Source organism: Lepidothrix coronata, unplaced genomic scaffold (assembly GCF_001604755.1).
Source record: "Lepidothrix coronata isolate B3197 unplaced genomic scaffold, Lepidothrix_coronata-1.0 Scaffold87, whole genome shotgun sequence".
Taxonomy (NCBI): Eukaryota; Metazoa; Chordata; class Aves; order Passeriformes; family Pipridae; genus Lepidothrix; species Lepidothrix coronata.
This window is the reverse complement of record NW_016690267.1, coordinates 1,226,722-1,250,019: the sequence shown is the minus strand read 5'-3', so window position 1 is coordinate 1,250,019 and position 23,298 is coordinate 1,226,722. Positions and strand designations below refer to the sequence as shown.

Sequence of the window (23,298 nt, the reverse complement as noted above, 5' to 3'; positions counted from 1 at the left end):
AAAAAAATCTCAATGGTTTGAAGTTGAAAACTGAATTCTCAGGCTCAGATTCTGGTTTTTTTTAGTATTTTTCTCTTCTTTTTTTTTTTTTTTTCTGATAAAAATCACTTTGGCAAAGGGAGTAGTGGAACAGAATGCAAATCAATCTGCTTTCTTCATTTGATAGCCGCTCCGGAATTTAAATGCAGGCCTTTAAATTCCTCTTTGCCAGACAATTCAGGAAAATGATGAAGTAATGGCTGAGATTTGTTAAAAAGCACGATTTTCTTCAGAAACCTTGTCTGCTTGGCACGAGCAGTTTGTTCCTGTGGGAATGCAAGGGAAGAGTTTTTAATTCTCTAGTAAAAATGGAGGAGTTCTTGCTGGAGCAGGAATTTTGCTACAGTGGCTCTGTTGCAGACACCCTCAAAACAATTAAATTCGGATATCTGGCTTTGCCATTCTTGTTCCCTTAGAATCCTTCCCCAAGCTGAGATCATAATTATTTTCCCCTTCCCCTTTCCTTGCATGTTGTTGCCAAGAGAGAACATGACCAGCCAGGAAAGCAAATGCTAGAGGCACAATTTTCATCTTTTATCTGCAACAGGGAGGGCAAATGTGATTTTGCAGTTCCACTCTGTGTCTCCAGCTGTCAGCACCAAATCCGGTGTAATGAAGAGTCTTGTACGATGGGGAGTTTGAGACTGGAATCTCAGCTAGGAGAGTCCTTCCCATCACTTGCTTTAAAAAAATCCTGGCAATCTAGGGAGCTTCCTGGAAGTTAATGAGGATCATGAACCTTGAAAATGTTCGAAAATTAGGCAGAAGTGCTTTGCTCTGTACAGATTATTGGATTTGGGTTTATTGTGACTTTTGCAGAGAAGGGTTCTTGAGATAACTTCAATTCTCTCCCTCCCATTTGTATAATTTTCAGTATTTGTTTATTTTTCCTTCAGGAGCTTTGAGGTTACAGCCTCTGTGATCTCCCAGCAACTCTGGGATCTCCTTCACCTTCCCTGCTAGTAACAAGTTTTCCCCTGTCTCTGATGGGAATTTTCCTGGCCTCCACTAAGCCCATCCCTTCTTGGCCTCATCCACTCTGAAGGTGACACACAGACAACCCTTTTACCCCCAGCAGCCCAGGGGGCATTTGCTTTTCAGAGTTATTCAAGGCCATGGGCTTTAGACATCTGGCTCTGCCACTGCTCTTTGCCTTCCATGCTGTGGGCAGGAATGGGGTGCTCTAATCCAGCTGGGGCTCCCCAGTGCTGAGCAGAGGGAAGAATTCCTGCCTCTGCCTTGTGCAGGTGCTACTTCTTGCACACCTCAACAGTGGTTTGATGTTTTCACAACATTAAATTGCCTTTATTGTCCACGATCCTTTTGCAGTATAGAGTAGGTGACAGAAGTAACATCTGCTGTGTGAGGTTTCTTCTTTCATCCCCAGCACAGGAGGGGAGGAGTTTGTGTATTTTGAGCATTTGGATGTGATGGGGTTTTGCTGCTGTTTGGTTTCTTCCATAAGTGTGGCTTTGTGTTTAATATGGAGAATTGATTATGCCATTTGGGTCTTCTCTTTATTTGCTTCAGATTTCGTTATAGAAGAGGCTGAGAATGTTTCACACACAAAAGAGAGTCTGTAGGCCCTGTGCAGGGCTCTGTAGGCACTCTCTGTAGGCTCCCTAGCTGTATGTCCCGTTTAGGCACACTGTGATTTCTCCATATCTCTGCTAATACACCAAACTTCTGACCTGCAATTTTCCTGTGGTTCCTATTTTGGGTTTTTCTTAAGGTAAGGGAGCCTGACAGCCGTGTCAGGCTGTGGGCAAATGGACACAGGGGCTTAGGAGGAGATTCATCAATTCCAGGGTTAGTTGAGAGTGAGTTTCATTAAGAGAATGTTTTATAACCATATAGCATTTTTCATTCCAAAGAACCCCTAAGGAACATGCAAAAAATGGATCTTCTCTGTGGGCAAGCAGAAGATTAAATTGCAACTTTCTGCTGCTTGCAGGGAAAATGGAGGTGTAAGACTTCATTTCCTTTATTAAAGAATCCTACTCAGGAAAGTTGCTTTAATTTCTAAAGAATCATTGCAAATAATAGCTAAGCCTGGTGTTGTATTGTCACACTCAAAATCTTGTTGATGGGCAAAGGGAAAGCCCACCTTATATATAAAGCCAAGAATTTATTATTAATAAAACTGAACACTAATTCAAGTCCATCCTAATCCAGGAATCATTATTAATTCAGATTGAATTACTGAAAAAGAGAGAAATATTTTTCAACTTAGAAATATTTTCAATAGTGATAATACAACAAATACAAAATTGTTGTACACACCCTTCTTAGCTCCTACCCCTTTTCCTGCTGTTGCTCCCACTGATTCCTTGTTCCTCTGGGTCTTACATTTGGTGGTTTCATTCCAGCGTTTGTGGTCAGGGTGTTAAGGCAGGTTGTCAGCACCTGCAGTGCTTTGCCAGGACAAACACAATGCTCATAAATTCTTCTTCCTCTCTTTGGGGTCATCTGGGGTCATGTTTATGTGTTTGCTGACATGCTTTTGCGTGTTGCTCTCTCTTCATTGGCCTGGAGCTCCATGTTATGCCCAAATTTCCTATGTATGATGTCTCTTACATTTGTCAGCTACTCTACTGCCCCTTTTGAAGTGCAGTGGAAGGTCTCCATCCTCATTAGTCCCCTGAAACTGTGATAATCAGAAAGCAGAGCTGTGGCTGTAGCAGCAGCCTCAGGACTCCCAGTAAGGAATGTCTGTGTACCAACAGACTCGGGATCCTTGTATAGGATGCAAAACTCACCAGCAGGAGTCAAACTGAGCTGCTGGGCATTTGTGCGGGAAGTACCTCGAGGCTTTCAGGGAGTAGTGAGAGGTCCTTTTTTATGTTTCATCCCAGACACAGCACTTGCTGCTTCAGGTGACTGAAGTCCAGAGCTGGTGCCTTTAATGAGCTCCCCAAACTCCACCTGAGCACCCACGAGGGTGCTGGGCTGTCTGAACTAGGGCTGTGCTGGATCACAGCTCATCAAAGGCTCTGCTTACAAGACAAATGATCTGGTGCTCAGCCAAACAACATTAAAAACCATCAAAAGAAGAGCAGAGTTAAAATCTGCCAGTGGCAAAAGGGATAAATGGAGGGAACAGAGAGTTTTTCTGAGCCACCAGTAAAGTACCTAACCAGGAAAACCACAACTGAGCCATGAAAATGTGTGTCTGTCAGCAAAGGTTATTGTACAGGTTAATGCAGGCATCTTTCCTTCCTCTGGTTTTCCTTTCTCCCTCCAGGCTCAATGCCTCTGACTTTATGGGTGAAAATATCACAAGTAATTGAAGTTGCAAACCCCAGCAGAATATTAAATTAGAAATTAAGCAAAAATGCCCATCAGTTGGAGCACGGAAATCCCGGGCAATTTTTCTAATGCAATATTACAGCAGTTGGAATAACTTTTTTTTCCCCAACTGCTTCACTAACTGAATTGATTGAATTAAATGTGTTCTGTGGTGCCAGAGAACCTCTGACCCCAGTTACTCAGGATAATCAGGGGGTAATCAGCCTGCTGTGATCCGAGCTCCAAAGGAACAAGAATATTGTAAGGTTCAGGGAGCCTGTGCTGGCATTAATCAGATGTCGTCAGGGTTTGATTATAAATCCTAAAGACCACCAAATTGATACAACATGCTTTAATCCACTAAAAATTAGGTATCTACATATTAATCACCAAGCTGAATATCTGAAAGTGATTGCTTTTCTAGTAAGTGAAGTCAGGTGTCAATGCTTTGGAATGTCCCACAGTTTAGTAATAAATATAATGATCAGCATCAGCACAAAAGTAGCATTAGCCAGATTAAAAAAAGATTTTGTTCTAACCTCAAATAGATTTTTTTTTCTTCCTGTTGGAGTTTTACAGCTCCACTGAAATTGTTCCTCATGTTTCTACTCTAATTACCAGCTTACTCAGAAGCAAGAAATAGGATATGTTTCTAGTTACCTGCAAGCACAGCATTTTTCTGCCTTCCACGGGGAGGGAGGTTGACTGCTTACAGTATATCACACTGCTGTGTATAGAAATAAAGTGGTATTTATTGTCCCTTAAAATGATTTCCCCTAGAACTGGCAAACTCAGTTGAAAAATCTGTATCTGGAAGTGTGTGTTAGGATCCAATTAATTTCCAGTGTACTTCTGTGCTCTCCTTGGGAAGAGTTCAGTGTGGCAAAATTGATGCAGATGTATGAGCAGGAGAAGGGAAAACAGTCTTAAGAGAGAGGAATAGCACAGTCACTTAATAAACTAATATTCTTCATATATGTCCTGATTTAATAAGCACTCAACCCTCTGGAAAAGCTCTTTGCTATAAACCAAAGATAATACCAAATGCTTATTTATCTCCTTGGTGTCACCTGTATTTCCTGGGAATTGCATTTATTTGCATGTTTGGTCTGACAGGAATTGCAGAACTTAAGCTGCTGCTTTAGGGTTTCCAAGCACACCGCAGCACTGGCTGTGACCAGGATGAGGGAATTGTTTGAAATCTGGATATCCCAGCAAGTCTCAGCTCTGGTGACTCCTGGCTGGAAAGATGAATTGTCCTGCCTGCTCCCACCCAGATTGACCATGGAGTACCTTTGTGCTCAGGGTGTGACAGTGATGGTCTGCACGGGGACAGTAACCACTCTGTGCCACTGGGACAGGCCACTTTTGATGTTCACAGAACCACACAACAGTGTGGGTTGGAAGGGACCTCAAAGATCATCTGGTTCCAACCCCCTGACATGGGAAGGGACACCTTCCATTAAACCAAGTCGTTCCAAGATTCATCCAGCATTGAACACTCACAGGGACCCACAGCTTCTCTGGGCAACCTGTGCAGGGCCTCACCACCCTCACAGGGAAGAATTTGTTCCTGATATCTAATCTAAGCTTAAAACCATTCCCACTTGCCTTTCCCTGTGTGCCCACGTAAAAATCCCCCCTCCAAAAATTCCTCCCCCCTTCTTGTTGCCCCCCTTTAGGTATTGGAAGGCTGCCCTAAGGCATCATATTCAGGTGACCTCTGCAGGCTGCCCAAGGTAGGTCTGACAGGTTTGATTCAGTCTGTGTGGGCTCCAAGGTGTGCACACACACTTTAGACCAGAGCACAAATGTAGTGCCTTGGTCTGCCTTGACCTCCCTGCTAATTCTTGGTGCTCAGACACGTGAACTGGGGAGCACTGCCATCAAACTGTGCTCATTGCCAATCTCTAAACAGCTTAGAGAGAATTCAGTATCAGCCATATATAAAAATCCTGCCTTCATTTTCATCCTCTTTATTATTAAGAAAAAGCAAATGGATACTTCACCATTTGCACAAAAAATGTCCAGCTGAGGCCGCAGCGGTGCTTGTGTTTGAGAAGGATGTGTGTACAGAGAATGTTTGCTTAGGAAAACATAAATTGCCAGGGAGAAAATGAAAGGGCCTTAATATATTCCCTTTGTGACATTCTAGACATGAAATAAGCACACAGCAGGCACTTACAAGAGGAATGTTTCATTCTCTTTTATTACAAATATTTTTCTTTCAAGGAAAGATGAAATGAGCACTGGCAAAGGGAGCTGGGTGGTGGGAGATGGAGACCATCAGCATCCTTAGAGCAGAAAGCAATACCTCCATTTAGCACACCTTGGGTTTTTCCTGCCCTTTTCTCAGCTCTGCAATGCCAACCCATACATCTGTTGCTGCATCCTTCAGTCAGTGGAGAGGCTCAGATCACCCATAGCCATTAGTCAAATATGCTGCATTTATTTCTATTATTCTTCATTCTTGACCTTGGAATCAAGACTTTTTCTGTGCTAATAGGGTTAGAGACCCCAGATCCTCGCTGTTCCCTGTCAGGGTAACGAGAGCTCTGTGCTCACTGCATGCTCAGGATATGATAAAGATTTTTCTGCTATGGGAGGAAAACAGAAGAGGAATAGAGATCGTTAATCATGAAAGTTCACCTATGTCTCTGATCTCTAAATTCTTCTTGTATCATAGCTTTTTGATAGAGCAGTGATGGTTTGCTCAATGAACGTTGAGCAAACTGGATGTAGACTAGATAATTTGAGGAAAAAAAAAATCCTGTATATCCAGTGGAAGGAAGTACATGCAGTAGACTTCATTCATCACTTTGTCAGCAGACTTGGAAGACTTATTGTGTTCAGATGGATTGAAATATGGAGTGTTCAGCCCAAATTCTCCTTTCCCCGCTCAGATTTTCCCAGAAAACAAAATGCTGGCTAGATATTTCGTTTTTAAAATTCAGACAGATTCTGTATCACTGCAGATAATACTGCCTGTAAACTTCCATCTGCACCTCCTGCTTCCACTGGAACAGTGTGAAACCTCGCAGAGTTCTTATCTGCTTCCAAAATAGTTTTCATACTGGGATAACTTCAGACAGCTCTCAGCTGGAGGGGCTTGTAAATCTAGGGCATCTTATCCCCATCAGTTGGCACAGCCTAAAATGCCAGAAGTTTGGGGAATTGATGAAATTTGTAGCTGAAATATTTTAGAGATACAAGTTGCTTTGAATGCTTTGGTGCTGCTCACCAAAGACCCCGTGAAGAACTTTAACCACTGTCAAAACATCTGTTGTTGGCAGCTTTGGGTCATGATCAGCTGCAAACTGGCACAATGAATAACTCTCTGCTTTGGAATCCGTGTCCTCCCGGGGCAGAAAAGGCAGGATTTCTCATCTGGATGCATATGCTTCCCTTTCTCAATGAGGCCAAAGATTCTGCCACGGAGGAAGTCTCATTTCTATTGCAGTTTCCACCTCTCTGCAAAGACCAGGCTTCTTAACCCGGTAAGAACATGGGTCAGTCTTGAAATATTAAGGTGCCAAAACAAGATGCCTCTAGATTTTTTATCCAGAATTTTTTTGTTGTTTCATCTATTTAGAATGAAACAATTCCTTTCTTTTTGTTGTTTTGTTCATTGGGTTTTATTAACTTCCTTTAGTTTGCTTTTGTATAGCACTAAAATATAGTTTTCACACATGTATGAGAAGAAGTCCTGGAAGTTACCTTTGTAAAGAGAAGTCACAAAATCCCATGTTTAATTCCTAAAGGGAAACATGATGATCATTTAAAAACCATGAGTAGTTTTCATCTACTGAAGCTCTTTTCCAGTCACTGCCCAGCTCCCTGTTCATCAGTACACAGGCCACATTATATTTATTTCTACCTGGGAGCAGAATAAAGCCATTAGAGGAATTTCTCCTTCACTCCTCTCAATCTCTCAGACTTTAGCAAATTAACTGGTGTCTGGATGTGCATTTTGTGGTTAATGTTAATTAAAAAAAAATATTTTTATTGCCACAAAATTATCCTTTTATCTATCATTTCAATGTGCAGAGAGGAGTAAATTCACCTGTCCTGCTGTTAAGGGCCTAAATGATAAAGGTAAGAGCTTCAACAATTAAAGAGGGCGTGGTTTTGGAACCCATTCCTTGTCCAGACCCCAAAAACGTGACAGTTTGGGAACTAATAGGAGGAAATTGTTGCTTATGGGTCTGATCCATGGAGCAAATGCATCCCACCTGTAACTGGGGCCATAGGGGCAGTGAATGGTATGAATTCCTCACAATATGAGTAGTAGGTGGCTTCCATACGTTTTTCTCTTAGTGAGGCAGTTATCAGTTATCTCAGCCATATATATTCATATGATAATCTTCAGCAGCAGAAAAGTTGGTTTGGGTGTAAAAATGTCTCTGCTTAAAATGAAAGAGGAGCATTTGCCAAGACCTCCTTCCCTTCCCTCCTCACCATCATCAGGATAACTTAGAACTGCATGGACTGAGGGGGGAAAATAGCCTGTAAAACCTTTTTGTTCCTGGATGAGAGCGGATGCTGCACTGGATGTAAAAGGGAGAAAAATCCGGCTAGGTCTATTCTATTTAAAGTTCATTCCATTTAAAGAAGACATCCAGCATCTTGGAAAGAAGATGGGCTGAACACTGCTCTTGATGGGAAGTGCACTGAGGAGGAAATAATACATGGCTGGGTTGGCTGAATGCAGCACAAGTGGTCTCATAAATGTGAAAGGCAGAGCTCTCTCTGGTCCCTTGGCAACACTGATGCTGGAACAGGTGAATAGGTGTAGTCAGGCTTGGTCAGATCATCATTTTCTATGATGCTGTTGTTTTAAACATAAGGTTTGTTCTACCTGGGGTGAAAGAATTTTTTATAGCGAAGAAAATAACATCGTTATTTGAGGTTTTCTCAAAAAATATCTTAAATGTGATAAAAACAGTGACCTTGCACTGTTTTCTGTCCACCCAGAGAAGGAGTATTTGTTTTTCTGTGATATGACCATCATTCCAGAAGTGTCCCTTGTATTTGTGGGTACTTGATTTATTCTAGAAACAACTGAATGCGCCTTGCATTTAAAGGTGGAAAAGTGAAAAAGAATGAATCCTTCCTAAATTATTTATATATTCAGGGAAGAAAAAGAGAGTATGTTTGTCTTCCTTGTGAATCTTCAGACAACTGTGCTACATTTGATGTATACCTGGAGGTAAGAGGCTTTGAAGCAGGCATTCAACATATGATTAATACATGTTAGAATTATCTTTTTTGCCTTCACTCAGCGAGGCCATGAGCTGGGCTGAGACAGAGCCAAAGCCTGGTGTAAACAAAAGTCTGAGAAACAAGTCAAAAAAAGTGGTTGTTTTCAAGTATCCTTCACCATCACTTATTTATAGTCCCTGAATGGCTTCTTAGTCCTCTGCAAGCACTTAAATGAGAGGATCGAATCCAACATCAGCTCCGAGTGGGCTTTCAGCAAAGCTGTGGGAAAGAGGCAGGAAGAAAGTTCCTTAAATCAATTTATGAATCTTTCGAGGATCTCATTCTGTGGATCCTCCAGAGTTTTCTAAGACTTATGATCTCTGCAAGAGGAATAGGACTCTTCACACTGACAACCTCACAGGCAGCTCTTGCTGCACCCAGGAGGTCATCCATCCCTCCATCCCTCCATCCATCCCTCCATCCCTCCATCCATTCCTCCATCCCTCCATCCCTCCATCCATTCCTCCATCCCTCCATCCATCCATCCATCCATCCATCCACCCCTCCATCCTTCCCTCCATCCCTCCATCCCTCCATCCCTCCATCCATCCATCCCTCCATCCATCCATCCACCCCTCCATCCATCCATCCTTCCATCCATCCATCCATCCATCCATTTCACCCCATTATTTTTGCATTCTGATCCTGTCCTGCTCAATCATGAATTTTAACACCCAAAGAGTCCTTGAAGTGGTGTCACTGAATCCCAGAGGTAGCTTGGCTTTAACCTGATGGAAAACTGCTCGCAGAAGGACTTGCACCTGGAGCACGGGGAAAGAGCCTGATGATGAGGTCATGTTAAACTTCCCTTTTTCTGATCATTCATGATTATTATCAGTGGCATTAAGCATTGATTGTGTCTTTCAATAAAAAGGCACAAATTCATAGAGCCTGCAGAAGTTGTAGCCCTGTTACAGAGAGCAGAAGTGGATCTTTTGCCTGCCTTTAACTAATTGATCTTTTGGATTTGTTGCTCTTGTTGCAGACTGCAATGAAGTTTTTGCAGGCAAAAATATTCGCTCAGCTCTTCATTATTGAGTCCTACTTTTACTTTGTAAAGTAACTGGTGCGTGCCTTGAAAGATCACAAGGCATTTACAATGCAGAGCCTGTGAAAATCACTCCAAAGCAAAAAGTGAAAATGCACCCAAAATTATTATGATCAATTTCATATATTCAGAAAGGGGTTTTTTTCTAAGCTACAATTGAATTCTTTCTGTAATTTCACTAGGGAGAAGGGAGAATATTATGTACTTAGGAAAAAATATAGAATAAGCTGAAAGAAACACTTTAAGTTAAGAAATAATACAGTGCCTACGAGCCAGCATTATGGCAGTAAGACAATGCCAATAACTAAAGCCTGTTTAGGTGACTCACAGCTATAATTTCTGCTTTGCATCTAGTTTACACCATCAAATCCTTGTCATACTATGATAATGCTTTATATTTACAGAGTGTCTTTCATCTAAATGGCTTTCAAAGTGCTCCGTGTGTTGCTTGATGTGCAGCTTCCAGAAATTGAATCCATTACATTAATACAGAGATTTTTGTAGCGAAACAGCTGCTATTTGTGTCCACATAATAAAGGCTATGCACAGTCTTAAGAGGGAAAATGCCTTCCAACTCTATAGAAGAGATCAGGGAGAATGTAATACTGAGTTACAATTTGCCTTGGTCACAGAATTGTCTATTAAATTGCTCACGGGGAGAGTTCAGCACAAACTGCAGTCGGTCAGGTCCTGTTTTCCAGCCCCTGGGGGCCCGTGGGAGCAGAACAGAACACTGGGTCCTTGTGTTGAGGTGAAAGGTGACTGAAGAATCAGCAGCATCACTTTGTTCAATGCACAAATATTATGCCAAGTGTTCCCTCCTGGAACTCCAAGCTCCAGGTGACTTGGTTTGTTGTTATCCAGCAAGCTGGGCTTTGTGTCCCACTGAACTCCACAAGAAATGTCCATAACTGATATTTATGAATTCTCATCCCAGATTGATTAAGAATGCAAACCTTTGTGATCACTCTGAAGATTCATTTGTACTTGGAGATATTCCAGATACAGAGCTATGGAAAATACATTACTTCCTTAACAAATAAATATTGGAAACTGAGGGGCACACGTGCTGAATATCAGCGTGCAAAGGAAAAGGCACAGGCAAAAAGCAAGCAGGTTGCAAGCACAGGCTTATCAGCCTATTTTTAAGAAATTAGATAGACAAACAATGGTTGCAAAAGCAGTGGACTTCAGTGGAGGAGGAGAATTACAACAGTACAATTTCCCCGTGGAATTTCTAACAGAGCCATAATGAATTAATACATCCCATTATTTTTCATCTTTCTTGTTATATAGATGAGGAGACAAACACATGATAGCAGCACAGAACACCCTCCGCTGGAATATCACCCTGATAAATGCAAACTGACACAGAGTTTTAATTTGTTTGTTCTTGATTGGGAATCACAGCGTGCAGAATCCTAATGAGCCGTGGGGTGGTGATCAGCAACCCCAGACACGTTTGCCTTGCACTGTGTTTGCTGCTCGTGTCAGCTCTTTAATTTGGGGATGTCAGTGCCCCACTCTGAGCCAGTTTTTTAGTGGCTTCATAAAGGTGTTATTACTGCCTGCTCATGCCATTGCTGGACAGCAGACACTAAGGTGATTCTGATTCAGTTAAGTTCATTTCTTCCTCTGCTTTGAGAAGTCAGTAAACAGAATTTCACTAGCTACAGAAGCTTTAAGTAAGGCTATCAGATTAGAACCCAGTTTTCATACAGTCCGGGCACCATTGCCAGCTATGCTTGAGACTGAGGTGGGGTCAGTGCTTGGATTCTCAGGGGATAACATTTTACAAAGTGATTTTTCCATGGACCTGCCCCATGGTGGAAGTGAGACAAGACTGGTTTTCTTGAGACCATCCAGAGCCATTTTGCTGCCAGTGAGAGCTGCCACTGCAGTGTCCCACCAGTTCACCACAGAGCTCAGCGAGAGGGAGGATTTGGCAGGGTGTTATATCCTGGCTCCACCAGGAAACAGCCACTAAAATTAAGCCTGCAAGATGCAGGGAAGGGAGGAGTGGTTTGCCTGCTGAACTGAGGTTATCTCAGCTGCTCAGGGCTGTGCTGGCTGCTGGTACCTGGGCTGTGCTCTAGCACAGCTGTTTTGAACGTTGCTTGTCTCCTTCCCATCCCTTCAGTGACTCCTGTATTGTAAGATGTAGAACCTGCTTGTTCTCACTCTCAAGGACCTCCATGGCCAGTGGAACTGTACCTGTGATCTCTCTTGTGGTCCCTATTTACTGCCCATCAGTCAAACATTGCTGACTTGTTACATTTCCAAGCCTATTTGTGCATCCTCACAAGCCACCCTCACACCCTTGGGGGAACCCTCCATCTACACCCATCACTGTATTTCCTCCACATCTTTCAGCTCCCTGTTAAATGCTCTTCACTCAGTGTTTCCTTCTGAGTTGCTCCCATTTGTCTGTCTTTGTGCATTTTGACATAACATTTTGGGTACTGAAAAAAAGGGAACGAAGTTCTTTATTTCCCTATATTTATAAAATCCTAATTATGACAGAAATTTTTAGGCTGTGTGCATGATAGGCACAATAAATGACAGTATGGCACATCACTCCCCAGAGCAGGTTAACCTTACATATCCAAATACTCAGTAGTAGTAAATGCACACAGCTCTTTCCAGCCAAATCCACTCTGGCCCAGGGTATTCTCCTTCTAAGTTATTATTTTTAATATGGGTCCAAATGACAGCAGTTTAAATAAAGTACTGAACTCATCTACTTTACTCTTAATTTATAGTGGTGCTTAGGGGATGTGCAGATATTTAAAACGAGTAAAATCAATTAACTTGTGATCCAATTATTTGTGTTAACCACTGTGGGGTTTTATTTTAGAGCACTGGTTCAGACTCTCCCTGTCAAGCACCGTTCTTTGGGAGTGTAAACCTTTCAGTGTGAGATACAATGAACCTGTGGTTGTCTTTTCTCTATTTCTAATCTAATTCCTATATTTGTCCTTTCATAGCTTTTCAATTCCCTTCTTTACTTTTGTTTTTGAAAGGGACCCAGTAAATGCTAGGAAGTCTATTCTTTATATAAAGGTGACTGAACAGGCAAAAGGGTTCACCTTCTAGGTATATTTTCCTGGGCCACACTATTTCACAGTAGATATGTGTCTTTTGCAATCACAAATCTGTGATTTATTACACTTTTCACATTATAAATTTAGAGCAGACCTATGTGACATTTTCTGTGATCTGATCATTCTGCTTTTTCATCCATCTTGAACAGATTTTAGTCTAATGTTCCAGACAGCTTCAAATACCCTCTCTATTTATATGGTCACTTCTAAAATGGGAAGGATGCCAGGGGTGAGTTTACCACTATGCTTGGGATTATTTTTCTTGGCACAGCCTTTGACTGTAGACATTGGCATTTCCTTGACGAGCAGGACTCAGAACTGGGCAGTTTTGTGCCCCCAGCAAGTGCCCTTTCTGCACCCCTAACTCTCTGCAACTGAAGCTACTGAGAGTTCTTCCTAAATAAGGAGGAAATAGGGGTGCAGAAGAAATCCAACCCCGAGATATCCTTCAATTAAATATCCTTAACCTGACATTCAATATTTTTTGAACTATCTGGCACATCAACCTTTTCCATCACAGTCTGGCACTGGTGGGGTAAAAAATAATAAATTTATCCCATGGCTTCACAATTATATAGCTGAATAAAACAGCCAGATCTTTTAATATTTTACCCTAAAAGGTCTTACTGTCCCCAAGGTGAGCCAGGGAGTATTGAACACTTAATTGAATCAGATGAGAGGATTAAGGAAAAGATTTTTCAGAAGGATCAATACGAATTAGGAGCAGATGCCCAGTCAAATCTAAGGGTTAGATTCTTTAGTATCAGGCTCCTTGAAGCCTAGTCACCTTTTTAATTGTTTGATACTGAACACTTGTAGGGAAAAGTTCTGACCCTTATGGTTCTGATGTCTCATGTTGATGTCTCATGCTCAAGTTGAGACAATATGAAATAATATAAAAATATCAATCAGGTTAATTGCTTATTTTCAATTAGAGAAAGAGCTGTCCAAGTCTGCTTTCCAGTCACAGCATTTGGCTGAGCTGGAAGGAATATAATCTTGGTAATCATTCTTCTGTTATTTCCAAGATTCTTGAAAGAGTTTTTCTTTTAATTTGTTTCAAAGCAAGTGAAAATATTGTTACATTATCATTTAGAGTTAATTAAACTGCAAATGAGCTTAATGAACTGTCTGAAACAAAGCTCAATCACAACCTGTTACATATTAACTATCAAAATCAAAAGAATCTTTTAATTCTTTGTTAGATATACCACAGAAGACAGAAATAGCCAATCATTAATGTCATCCTTTTATAAAATCAAGTTTGAGGCTGGAAAGATTGAACTGAATGCACACACAAATTATACAGCAAAATTAAAAAAGGGTTTGGAAAGATAAGTCAAATCTATTGGAAAAAAGGAAAACAAAGACAACTGAACACAGGGAAAGAAGCAGTTGTCCTCTCTGTGTTTTAGTATGAGGAAATCCATTTGACATACTATTTGTCCAAATTGTGAGATCTCTATATTAATAAAACACCATTTTCCGGATTCAGTATTCTCACAAAATCTCCTGTGGTGTTATGACTTCATGTTGTCTGTGAGACAGAGCAAAAGACACTTAGTGTTTTCCTCTTTTAGTCTTCAGCATTTTAGTCTTCAAGGTCTGGAAGCCACCTGGGTGACCTTTGCCCTTGGGCGATATGTTGTCACCGACGGTGAAGCTTTTAAGCAGTGCAGGTACAGCAGAGCCCAGTTGTGTCATTAAAGTTTGTAATTGTAGACTTTTGAAGGCTTAATCCCCAGAAATGCTAAGTTTTTTCTAATGATTTATAATGGCAGTGCTGGTGTTCAGCACTTCTCAGGATCAGGTGTGTTATCATTCTGGTTTATCCACCTATCAGGCTGGCATTATCACTCTCATATCCAGTGCTTTTAGCACGTCAGCCTCAAGTGCTTGAAAGGTGAGGAGCATTATTAAGTCTGACCCTTACAAGCTTTTCCAATGGTTTGCTTAATGTTTTTCCCTACATAAATAAGAATGATGTTATACACTCTTTGTTTGGAGAGTAAATTAGAATTTTCTCGTAGGGCTTGGCTGGTCGAGTCATACAGCACTGAAACACATTTCACAAGGTCATAAAAAATTCTTCCTCTCCAAAAAGGAAAGTGGCACTGACTTTTAGTTGTGCAGACAAAGTGGTAGCATGAGGTCCAATTATTTTTGAGTGTCTTAGAGCAAACCCTCCAAGAAATGCTCTGGGAATGCTTTCTGTGAAACGTGTTTTGTGTCTTGACAAAGGCGTAGTGAAAAATTAATATGGGTAGGATAATTTATGAAAATAGGAGTCTGAAATGCAAACCTGGATTATTTGTAAATAATCTGAGGACAAGAGTGGTCTGCATCAGTCAGCTTCCTCTTCCCTTAGCTGGGAGTATAATTCCCTTTCTGGTAGTATATGCACCTATGCAGCACTGCAAATATTTTCGTGTTTCACTTTCCATTCGTATGAGATGACTTGTCTCCTTGTGATCAGAATCTCCCAAAGCTTGATTCCTATCACATCACTGCTTATCTGCCATCTATTAAGTGGAGAGCAGCTGTAATGTGCTCCCTCATATTTCATGAGTGAGAATGTATTATTTAGAGCCTATAACATTCACTTTCGGTCAAGGATTCCATCTTTCTCCTGTTGGGGTAAATAATTAATGCTGCCTTGGATATTTCGTGTCTGTGTGTGGGGTCATTAATTGAAAATAGTAACAATTTCCTCTGTGTTTTTTTCTAGTTTCAAGCCACAGTGAAGGAGGGAGTCACAGGTGTCATAGTGAACTTAACTGTTGGTGACAGAGATGACCCCGTGACTGGAGCATGGAGAGCTGTCTACACCATCATCAATGGAAATCCAGGGCAGAGTTTTGAGATCCACACCAATCCCCAGACTAATGAGGGAATGCTCTCTGTTGTCAAAGTAAGAACAATTTCCTTTTTTACTGTATTGTTGCTGTAAGGCCCATCCACTGGGCTCACTGCATAAGAGGAGGCACAGCAGGGATAAGTCATTCAAAGATATACAGTTGACTACCAACCCTTGTCCAAATACATGTATAACCCCTTCTTCTGTAACAGTAACCTTATTTTTTCAGCCTGTTGCTGACTGTATTGCCACTGTGTTAAATAACAGCCAGATTTGGAGTAAGCACCACAACTAATAGTGAGATTTTACAACAAGGTTTTGTTTGTAGCTGAAAGGACAACTAGAATCCAAGGCCCCCATTTTGTTCTCAGAGAACACAGATGCAAATACCAGGGAATTGAGGGATACAGCTTCAGACTGAACTGGAGAGCTGTCTTTGGTCCCACATTTCTCGAGTCTCATGGAAATGTTTATTGTTTGTCTTTGTATGAAGATAATTCTATGTCTCACACTTTAAAAAAATGGTCCTGGTTGCTGCCTGTGCCACAATTCTCTCTGTTTGACTTCTGAAGAAGCATTTTCAATTCTTAAGACAAATGGAATGTATTTCCATGGCAGTGCTTCTGATTTTAAGACAGCAGTTGAGAAAGCAGCTGGTGTTATTGTCATAAGTAACTACTAAGTATGACTGATTTGCTTGTTAAATGCATAGTACATCATAATTCACCATGTATATGTGAGAATTGAATTATTTGTATGAGGTATGGCAAAAAAAGAGTATATGCTCTTGGACAGAGGGACATCTCCATCTTTTTTTAAGTCCATCGTGTTCATTATAGGATATAACTGACATTTATATCCTAAACTAAGTCTAATCCTAAACTCTGGCCAAGTATCAGGTGCAGTGAACACTGTTGTCCCTTTCTGGATAATTCTGCCTTCTTGCAAGTTTGCAATGGGCAAAGGGAAAGAGTTAAGCACTGCCTTTGCACCTGCCTTCTGACTTTATGACATTTTACAGCCTTTAGACTACGAGATCTCGGCGTTTCACACGCTGCTCATCAAGGTGGAGAACGAAGACCCTCTGATCCCAGACATAGCCTATGGCCCCAGTTCCACAGCAACGGTCCAGATCACTGTGGAGGATGTGAATGAAGGGCCAGTTTTCCACCCAAACCCCATGATGGTGACAAAGCAGGAAAACATCCCCGTTGGCAGCGTGGTGCTCACAGTGAACGCCACCGACCCCGACACCCTGCAGCACCAGACCATCAGGTGAGTGCAGTGCCCTCCAGTTTTCAACCATCAGAAAGTGAGGACGTCTTTTGTGCCCAAGAATTTGCCTGCCAGTTCAGAATTCCGTTGAAGTTGTTTTGGCTCTGCGTGGTAAAAAGTTACAATTAATTTTTTTCCCCCTGAAGGAAGAGATTCAGTTTGATGAGAACACAGAACTGTATTAGACAGGGAACAAGAGTTTTCCAGGTTTGGAGATTCCTACAGTAGCACAGCTTTGCACAGAGTTTCAAAATTACTTTCAACCTGTTTGTTTATTCCTCTTCCTTCACGAGAGCCAAAGAAAATGTGTAAAAATTGAAAATGTGCATAGAAATGATTTCTCTGTTTCACATAGGGTTTCAATCAGTTTATGATCATTTATGATGTCCCTCAGTGAAATAACAACCATCCATCCACATTCAGGAGCTGAGAAAATACTTCCCAGTGAAAGACTGAAGCTAAAGTAAGCTCAGACTTGGCCTTGCCCAGACAAATGAAATTAAATTATTATTATTTCTGTGCTATGATAATATAATCCCACACATGTGCCGTGCCAGCAAGAGCAAACACAGGTATTAGATGGTGCCATCATCTTATATTTTGATCCACCTGGTTTGGTCTTTTGGTTTTAGGTTTGTAGAAAATGGAAAAATCAACCACTTTGTTCTCTAATACTTAAATGGCTTTCTAGACAGCTTTTCTCAGCTTTTGAGAACTGCAGGTTAGGGCACTACCACTAAAACCTACAGCTGGGTTTAATGTTTCATCCTTACTAATTTTCCCTGGATACCAGTGCGTAGAAAAGAGCATAAACACCTTTGTGAGAACGACTCCAAAGCTTTACCTGAGCACTGTACTCTGTCAGTCTATCCCACAGACATGGATTTCTCTGCTATCCCAAGTTTTTTTGGCAGTGATTGTGCAATTTTTAAAGCGAGTTTGACACATGTAGTGTTCTACAAAAAGGAAGCTGCTGATCTGGAGGATGTTGGTACTGTCATTACAAGTGTTGGTAGGCATGTCCCTGCAAAGGACTTGGATTTCCATGATGAGAAGGTGAATTTAAGCAGGAGAGAGTGCTCATGTCGAAGGAAAGAGGGAAAAGGCAGGGCAGATAATTAAAAGTTTCAATTCTCTGCATCACCTCAAAGATACATTAATAACAAATGAATATTTCAGTTTTTCTCTATCAAAACCACCTTTGACTTCTACCCTTGAATCATCTGAAGGATGATTCTTACCATGTGTCATTCCCCTTGTTTTCTAAATGTATTTATTTACAGGATGAATTTTTATTCTTAAGTTTAGCTTTGCTCCAAAGATTCCTTACTTCTTTCACTGTGGTCACACAAGTTCGTGTCTATGGATGGAATTTCTGTTACTTGCCAGATAGAGTAACATGACCCTCAGCAGTTTTATTCAGCACCTGGCTTGTGCAGGGAAGAGATATTTATTTCCTTTGGGACTTGAACTGAGTTTAAGAAACATAAATATTGAAGTTCTCCATAACTTTATGTGTCTTCATAGGAGATAAGAAGAGTCATATTAATTAATGTAACAGTTGATTTTGTGATGCTAAAAGAGAAAAGCTGAGAAAATGTAAGGATTGGGTCATCAAAAAACAGTTCAGAAATTATTACCTGACATTTTGCCCTTGACCTACTGATTTTGCTGGATTTCTTCTAACTACATTGACACTGAAATTATGGGGCATATCATGAGTCATTTAATCCTCTTAAGTGAGCTTTAAGTATTGTGTGTAACCAGTTAAGTAACATAAACACATTTTGTAGTCCACCACAGCTCACAACTGGCTGGGAAGGGACTCTCAAATCCTGACTTATAAGTGACTCAGAATTCTCCCAGAAATGTTGCTACATCTGCATAGAGCAATGGTCATACCCAAAAACTGTGTGAATGGAAGTGACTGTATAAGTTAGAAGAAAATCCTGCAAATGTAATGGAAATCTGGGAAGTGGGGGAATGCATCAGGAAAGGCTAATTTGACTACCTGTAAGTCCTTTTGCTAAAACGACAGGAAAGCATAAACCAGCATTTTTAAAAGGTGCTTTTAGTACTGGCAGGTGTTATTGACACACCTGACTACTAGCAGTGAAAAAAAGAGGATTAGAATATAAGAATAGCATCTGCAATAAAGGACAGGGTAAAATTTCATGTATAAAGACCATAACTATTCCCTAGCTGGAGTCTGACTGAAATGTTTTCTCCCAAGTTCCTGCAGGCAGGTGTGTGTTTAGAGTTTGGGCCAACGTCCAGGACTTCTGTACAGCACAGAAACACAAACTGCAGGGTTCTCAGCCTGTGCTGCTGTAATTGTATCAGAGTGCTTACTGTGATTATGCTGCTAAAATAAAGGCCAAGCAGGGACAGCACAGATTTTAAATGAGATATTACATTAAATATTAATGACCATGAGCAAGCAGTGTTTTGTCTGCAAGAAGCAATGAATACCAGATTCGTGCAGTGTGTGCTCTGTGAATAGTGTACATTCCCCCCAACAAGGTACAAATCTGTTTAAAATGGGCAGAACAACATAGAATTAGTAACACTGGTGTGTTGTTTTTTTTTTTTTTTATTTTCAACCCATTGCAATTCAGATATCTCTAACTTCAGGGATATTTTTAGTTAATTTTCTATATAAAACTTGCAGAAGGGGCTGATGATTATTTGTAATCAGGAATTTTAGTTACTCTGCTAGATATAACATGATAAATGCATTTCAAGACCCATGAAAAGAGTAGAGAAGCCATTTTTGCCATTGTCTGCAACTAGATTGAATTTATTCTTTGAACAATGCATATCTGAATCAGATTCAAATTACTTATCTCTGAAAAACGTGGCTTACTTTGTAAAATTTCCTAAAGACAGCTGTACTTTTGAAGCAATTTTCCTCCTTATTCTTCAGCTTGAAGTGTTTTTGCCACCTGAGAAAGAATTTGATTTAAAGGCTCAAACAAGCTGGCAAAAATGTGTTGCACTGTAAAAAAAATAAGACTCCAGTATTCCCAAGACTCTGAAGCACATTCCTGGAGCTCTGGTTGTAGAGAGGAAGGAGCAGACAGGACCACAAGTTTTTCCACCTCAATGTTCATTCCACTGTGATCACTCCCAGAAAAGAACCTCTTCAAGCTGGATCACATTTCTCAGATTCATTAACCTTTCTTTTTTTCTTTTTCTTTTTTTTCTTTTTTTTTTTAAGTATTTAATTCTCTCTACTGTTTCCATCTTTTTTAGAATTAAAAAAAAATAAAAAATGAAAGAAATCCAACAGGCCCCATTTTAATTATAACCCAGCAATTTATTAATAGAACAGTAATGAAGTTTCTGAAATTTGATTTCTTAATCAGGGATCATTGTTATTTTTGTGCCAGATTTAAGAGTTTAATTTTGGGTACTTCTTCCCAACCTCTGAAATTTTAATCAGAAGTTTCAAGTGTACATGTCAATGAGAAGTTAAAGGCCAAATTTAATAACATTTTCTACCTTGGGAAATTAAAAGAAGAACCTCACTCAGAAATCCATTATTAACAGTAGATCTTAATTAAACACAGTTATGGTTCTCAATATTTGTCTGTGTGAAGAGATTGGTTTCAGTATTTTTCCCTTTTTTGGATTCAACAAGTCCAGGATATTCAATAGTTAGACTTTTAACACTGTGTAAACAAGTTGTTTACTGCAGTGTATTTGTAATTTTTAATTAAAGCAGTGTTGTTTTCTGGTTTCATGGCTTATCATGGCAATATATTTTTATTACCTACTGTGCTGTTGGATTTTAAATTATTTATGTAAATATATTGTTGCAATATTTATTCCCAGTAAGCCATGTGACTCAATGCTTCAGAAACATCTTCACAAGAAAAGTTTATTGTAGCTCTAAAACACATCTAATTCATTAAGTAGAATTAAAATGCAGTATTTGAAGCTGGAGAACTTAGAAACAGAACCCAAACTGCAGCGAGTTTCACGGGAACATGAAAGGCTGCAAAAAATATGTGTAAATGGAGTGATATGTGTAAATAAGGTGTGTGTTTGTTCATGTGAGTCCGTGTGTGTACAATATTTATACCTGCTACAGAATCAAGCTGCCCAAAGAGTACAAGTGGCTTCTGGAAGCACAGGGCCATTGGCTTAGTGTTGAGGTCTCAGCTGTAGGGATTTAAAAGCCAATTCTTGGCTTGGAAGTCGTCATCCTCTTATTTGATTCTGGTCTCTTTATATCACCGTGTCATTAATTTGGTGGAATTGCACAAATATGAAATCTGTAAATCCCCCTTTGTTTGAGAGTTATCATTTCAGGTTAGGGCAGCCTGTGATGGATCCAACTTCCCAGCAGGAGGTGGGTTATCTTGGCCATGGGGCTGCTGTGGCACTGCCATTGCACTGCCTGTGTGTTCCACAGCTCTGCTGCTCTGCAAATAGGAGCAAAGTCATTTATTACGGTCAGCCTTTCCAAATAACAGCATTAGGTCTGTCTGGAAGGTTCATAGATTCTGTTTCTCTTTATGTAAAGTGCATTTTCCTATACTGCAAACTGTGTATTTTAATGAGGCTTCATCCTGCACCATCAGACTGAGGGGATGAGGCTGAACCCAAAGGAATGCAGAGGGATCATGTTTGTTATTTGTCATTTCTCCAAGAGCCACTGAACAATGGACTGGCCACTGACTTTGGGAATGGAAATTTTTACTACTGGGCCACATTTTACTTTATATCAGATGACCCTGACTTTGGGGTTGGGGCCTATGGAGTTGGTGGAAGTCAGTGGAAATATTCCAGACTCTAACTGGAGGCAACCATGATCTGTATGCTGCTTGTCAAAACCAAAAAAAGTCTGCCTAAAATTCTGTAAAATAGTGCTGAAACTCCACTGAAGTGGGATTTGTAGTTCAGTGAGTTTCTCCCAAATCTCAAATGGCTGAGAAAACTAAGGAGAATTCACTGGACAAAGCAAATTTTGCTTTTATTGCTTTTCTTTGCTGCCAGTCACCACCCTTACAAGCAGTGAATATATAAGCCATGAATTGCAAAGACAATTCAAAAAGCCCTTTTCATGTCTCTTGCCAGGATTTTTTCAGAGATCCTGAAGCCCCCCTGGACAAGGATGAGGCTTCACATCACATTGCTCACAATCACTTAAGGGATCAATTTTGCATACTTTCTTGCACATCAAGCCTTTTTAAAGCACTTTTGTTGCTGGTGGAGGTCAATAAACTTGCTTTTTGGGATACACTACAATCACTTACAGAAATACTACATAATGAGAGAGGGATAGGAAGCCTTAAAGAGTAAATGCTTAGGAAGTAACACACTTAGTCATTGTTAAATATGTCTCCTAGAGTCTGAAGGACTTGTCTTTGATTCCTAACAACAGGAGATTTGTTTTCCTTGTGCAGACAGAAGAATAGTCCCATTGTTATAAATGAATGGCTGAGCCTGCTCTCAGCATGCAGCACCAGAGTTTTTCACTGTAACTTACACCCACGAGCATCTCAAGTTGGCTCTGCAGTTTTATTTATGGCCTGCCTGAACCAGCCACTGGGAATTTGTAGCATCTCTACATCTGAAGTTGCCGTGTATTGGACAGTGTACGTTGTTTTTCTCTCCCTTTCTCTTTTTTAAGTTAGATGGAAAGGCAGGGAGAGAGGGAATCTGCTTGAAGCAAAAGAAGTTTTTTTCGCTTCTCTCCTTGTAAAATCTGAAAGACAGAAACACTGACTTGCAGGGAGCTGCAAGTGTTGGGGTATCCAGCAAGCAGTGCCACAAAAGGAGAGAATTAATCAGTTCTGAAAGAAAGAACTCGGCCAATTCTTTCATCTTGCACAACTACCACCTGTATTTGCAGGTACTCACTGGTCAACCAGTGGCTCAACAGTGTTCTACACAGCAGTCTTTTTACTGAAACTGTTCCTTGAAGGTGTTAATTACTATCTGAGTTGGTAATTAGTGTGATGTTTATATTTTATTATCATAATACTAGAATCTGGAGGGGAAAAACTAGTGAAAAACATGCATTGCCTTTTTTTTTTTTTGGTCGTTGTTTGACCAAACTGACTTCCACTGTTTGTTTACTGAACAAAGTAAACAGCTCCTCTTTCCCCATATAGAAAATTCTTTAGGCTTACAACAGGATGGGAAAGAAGCAAAACTGTTTCTGGAGTTGTGCTGTACCTCCTTTATTCTCCTCTCTTACTCAAAACCACACTGATGTAACCCTGGAAGGGTGAAAATGGCTCAAGAGCAAAACCAGGACCTGTTTTTCCTGTCCAGAAAATGATTTGCAGCTGGTCAGCACTGTGTGGATTCACAGAGGCTGAATTAATGGGAAGGAAGCAGCTGGTAAAAAAAAAAATAATAATAAAAAAAATCTCAGGTGGGAACCACTGAGATGAGACTGAAGAGAATAA

The 23,298-nt window shown here is 40.5% G+C and overlaps 1 protein-coding gene across 3 annotated transcripts in view; it reads left to right on the top strand.

Moving 5' to 3' along the window:
- Window positions 1–23,298, top strand: part of CDH13 (cadherin 13) — a 449,115-nt gene that overhangs the window by 375,510 nt on the left and 50,307 nt on the right. For all 3 annotated transcript variants that reach the window (XM_017820998.1, XM_017821000.1, XM_017820997.1), the window contains 2 exons: window positions 15,470–15,652; window positions 16,620–16,873. In XM_017820998.1, the coding sequence (XP_017676487.1) occupies window positions 15,470–15,652; window positions 16,620–16,873 (437 nt within the window). The remainder of the gene's footprint in view (window positions 1–15,469; window positions 15,653–16,619; window positions 16,874–23,298) is intronic.